At 47.4% G+C, this 4277-nt stretch overlaps 1 protein-coding gene across 1 annotated transcript in view; it reads left to right on the forward strand.

The window, feature by feature from the left end:
• The first annotated feature begins 250 nt into the window (after window positions 1-250).
• CLEC3B (C-type lectin domain family 3 member B) overlaps window positions 251-4277 on the forward strand; it is an 8068-nt gene continuing 4041 nt past the window's right edge. The window contains exon 1 of the mRNA XM_069088340.1: window positions 251-559. Coding sequence (XP_068944441.1) covers window positions 451-559 — 109 coding nt within the window. The 5' untranslated portion in view covers window positions 251-450. The remainder of the gene's footprint in view (window positions 560-4277) is intronic.

Genomic DNA, 4277 nt, shown 5'->3' on the forward strand with positions numbered 1-4277 from the left:
AATGCAAGTCTTCTGACTCCACTTCTGTATTCTTTCTACTTGACCACCCTGACACTAAGAAGCAGTGATCAGAAGGGCAGTGCTGGAAGGTCCCATCTTCTCCTCATTTTATTAATAAGCACCTCACTGGGGACACTAAAAAGCCCCTTTTTCTTACTTACTTATATTCTGTAGTCCCAGAAATAAGGACTGTTTTGACAGAGAGAGGGAGGGGCTGCTGGTGCACAGTTTCTTTGGCCTGGCTGGGCTCTGTGAGTCCCAGACTTTAGCCTATTTTGCAGATTCTGCACTCCTCTTTTTTCCCCCTTCTCCTCAATGGAATGCAAGCAGCCAGGGTCTGGAAGGCTTTCCTGGATGGAGAGGTTTTGATTACAGCTGCCTTAAGAAGTCGAGCTCTCTGCAGCTCACTGCCATTCCATTCCATCACACCCTAGGAGCAGGAACAGCAACATGGGCTTCCAAGGAATCTACCTTCTCCTGTGCTTCTTCATCCTCTTCCCGGGGACCAGCACAGAGACACCAACCTCCAAAATAAAAAAGGCAGCCAATGCCAAGAAAGGTAAGAATGGGCCTTCCAGCCAGCCCCTCTCTTCCAGGGAGACGAGTTAGCAGCTTGGCATGAAGCCTCCCTCTGTACCCTCTAGTGCTGATGTTATTTTCTTAGCTAATAGGTGTTTTGTATTTCTCTTAGCTGAGTTAAAAAGAAGGTGAGGACCAGGTTCCTAGGTTATGGAACAGGGAAGTTCCTGGAAAAGTGGATTCCACTAGGAGAGTGTGGTTGAGAGGCAGCTTAACATTATGATGATAGATATGGGTTTGAATCCCATCTTCTGCAGGAGACCTTCCCTGGTACCTCCCATCCTCTCTCACCCCAGTGTCTTCCTTGTGACATCTCCAACTTATATATCTTGCATGTACATGGTTCTTTGTATGTTGTCTCCTCTGTTAGAATGTAAGCTCCTTGAGGGCAGAGACTGTATTCTTGCCTTCCTACTATGTGCTTGGCACATAGTAAGCATTTAAAAATGCTTGTTGACTGACCAGTGACCCATACTGGTCATGCAACTATGGTCATTTAACTTCTCAGGGTCCCAGACAACTGTCTAAGATTATGTAGTCCTCTAGGACTGCTCTTAAAAAACAAAAAACAACCCAAACCTATCATCACCTACTACATGTTTAATATAACTAACATAGCTCAAGAAGGGTATAATTCTTGAAACTCAAAAAGAAACTATTGTTTTCTATTGCCTGTTCTGTGGTTTGGGGAAGACAGTTGTTTTTCTCTCTCCTGGTTTAAGATTTGGTGAGGCTTATCTGACGGTAGTGACAAGTGTCTGAAATGAGAGGGGCATTTTCTTCTTGGGATGGCTGAGAGTGGCTTCAATTGGCCGGAGCTCTCCCCTATTCCCTTGGCTGTCATTTGGGATGCTTTGGCTGAGAATTAGGGCTGTCTCCCTCCAGCTCCACAGTCAGCGTCATCTGGCCAAGGGCCATCACAATCTTCTGTTTGTGGCAACATAAGCTCAATGCCATGGAAATGAACTAATGTTACCAATGAGGGCAGGAGCCAAGGGAATCTGAGCAGAGGGAGGGTGGGGTCTCCTGCTGAGAAAAATGCCTGCCCTGACAAGTAAACATGAGGGAGCGACAGGAGCCTATGGGGTGGGGAAGGTCACATACAAAGAGAAGGGGGTCTTTGTGAATGCCACAGCCTTTCTCCGAACCTCAGTTTCTCCATCTAGAAAATAAGGGGCCTGGATGGGCTCTTTGGTCCCCTCCAGTTCTTAGTATTGTCTGCTCTCCTCTCTTTATGGTTTACGAAGTTGACTTGCACCTGCTTCACTATCTTTTCTGTTTCTGAGGAAGGCAAGGTGGCATCCACCCTCCCCCCCAAGTCTGATTACTGCAGAGCTGACCAGGATACATTAGGCACCTACTGTGTGCCAGACACTGTGCTCAGTGCTGGGGAGACACAGAGACAGGTATAAGATCCTCCCTGTCCTCAGGGAGCTCAAAAGGGGTAGAAAATGGAATGGCAGTAACAGCCAGCATTTACACAGTGCTGCTCACACATGCTGGGATTGGAGTCCGGAAAATCTGAGCTGAGATCCAGACGCAGACACTCACTGGCTGTGAGATCCTGGGCATGTCACTTAAGTGTCACCTACCTCAGTTTCTCCATCTGTAAAATAGGGACAATAACAACACCTAGCAGCCAGGGTTGTTCTGTGGATGAAATCAGATGATATTTATAAGGAGCTTTACAGATCTTAAGCTTCATATTATTATTATTATTATCATTACAGGTTTGAGACCCCTTCTCACAACAGGCCTTTCCTGATTTCCCCAATTACTAGCACTCTCCCCTCACCTAAATCACTTTGAATTTACTTTCAGTATGTTTCTTCTGCATTCAAGTTAGTCCCACCCAAGGGAATGTAAGCTACTTGGGGGCAAGAGCTTTTTTTCAATCTTCATATCCCTAAGGCCTATGAGAGGCCCTCAATAAGTACTTTTATTTTTATCTCCATTTTCCAGATGGGGAAACTGAAGCTCAGAGAAGCTAAGTGAAAGGATAAATGCATGAAAAGGCCTTTGTTTAGTGTTTGTTATGTGCTAATACTCCCCTTGCTAAACTCAAGACACAATCCAATACCCTGCCTTCAGCTGAGTTTCCATCTGTCCGCATCTCACATGTACCTTGTGTTTACATATCAGCTCCCCTTCTAGAAGATGTGCTTCTTAACCGCGGGGCGGGGGCTTTAATTTTGTGTCTCCAGAGCTTCCAAGTCGAATCTCAGTGCCTGGCATGCAGCAAGCGCTTAATAAACGCTTGCTGACTAACTTCCATCTGTGATCTAATGGTGAGGCCACACATGTAAGAGAGCGCGGGCAGGAAGGGATTATCTGGCCCAAACAGTTACAGAGATGGTGAGTGGGATCATACAGCCCATGTAGGTGCCAAAGAGGAGAAAGCCTTGTCACAGGCCCCAGTGAGTAAGCGCCCCAGGTGGGGTTCAAATCCAGGGCTCTCCTGAACCCCAGGACAGTACTCTGCTCCCTATAGGCTGCTGTCTAGAGAGAAGAGGGAGGGAGCCCTGAGCACGACAATCTGAGAAAGAAGTGCCCCCCACAACTGCTGAGAATCCCCTGGGGGCTCTTCCAAACTGAGAAGGAAGTGGAGGCCTGGAAACTGAGTCTGGGGCAAGGCAACCTCACTCTTACTGCTGGGGATGGACTAGTGATAGACTCTGAGAAGAATGAGGTGGGCTGTGGGAGCCCCCTACTGCCCTGCTGGAGAATCCCGCACCTGGGTCATGCATCATCCACTGCCTTTCATCTTCACGGCTTAGTGTCCAAGTAGGCATTCTGGGCCCAAGCTGCCATCACGTGCTGACTTGCGCAGAATGTCAGACTGAAGTGGAGAGAAGGGCACCAGCCCCCAGGAGAGCAGACCATCCAGTGAATTGTTTCCAGAGGGCAGAGATGTAACCTAGCCCAACTGAAATGAAACACACCTTCATTTAACTTGGAGGAGGGGGTGAAGTAGAGACAGAGACCCCGTGTTATCTCATTGATCCTCAAGACAATCCCATCAAGTAGGTGGTGTTATCCCCATTTTACAGATGAAGAAAAGGAGGCTGTGGGTCACAGTTAGTAAATGTCTGAGGCAAGATTTACACCCAAATCCAACACTCTCCACTTTACCATCTAGCTGCCATTTTAGCTAATTATTCTCACTAGGTTGGTCCCTGTCCCTGTTTTTGGTAACTCTGTGCCAACTCCAGATGTTTCTAAGCAGCTGAAAGACTCCAAGTCCTGTCAACACCCTCTACCACTCAGCCCCCGGGGATGAGGCCCTTGTCACACCCCCTTGGCGTCCCACAGCCCCAAGCTACAGCTCTGCCCAAGAGATGGCTATCTGCAAAGGAGGCTCTCCAGTCCAAGCCAAGAGAGAAGAGCAGAAGCATTTATAGGTGTTCTCGAGCATCCTAAAAAACTCCAGGTTGCTATGTGCAGCCAAAAAAAAAGAAATGCACTGGGTTTGCAGGCAGAGATCCAAACGTAGATCTAAATTCCAGTTCTAATATTTGCTGCCGGTGTGGCCTTGACCAAGTCATTTCTGTTCTCTGAGGCACATTTATAAAATGAGAGGCAGGGCTGGATTGAACATTGTTAGGAAAGGCTTCTTACTTACCAAGGAGAGCTATCTAAAGTGAAATGGAAAATGGAGGGATCTGTCCTCATCTGAGATTTTCAATCGAAGGCTAGAT

This window comes from Petaurus breviceps, unplaced genomic scaffold (assembly GCF_028583685.1).
Source record: "Petaurus breviceps papuanus isolate PSGF00001 unplaced genomic scaffold, PetGlider_PUasm1.0 185, whole genome shotgun sequence".
Classification (NCBI taxonomy): domain Eukaryota; kingdom Metazoa; phylum Chordata; class Mammalia; order Diprotodontia; family Petauridae; genus Petaurus; species Petaurus breviceps.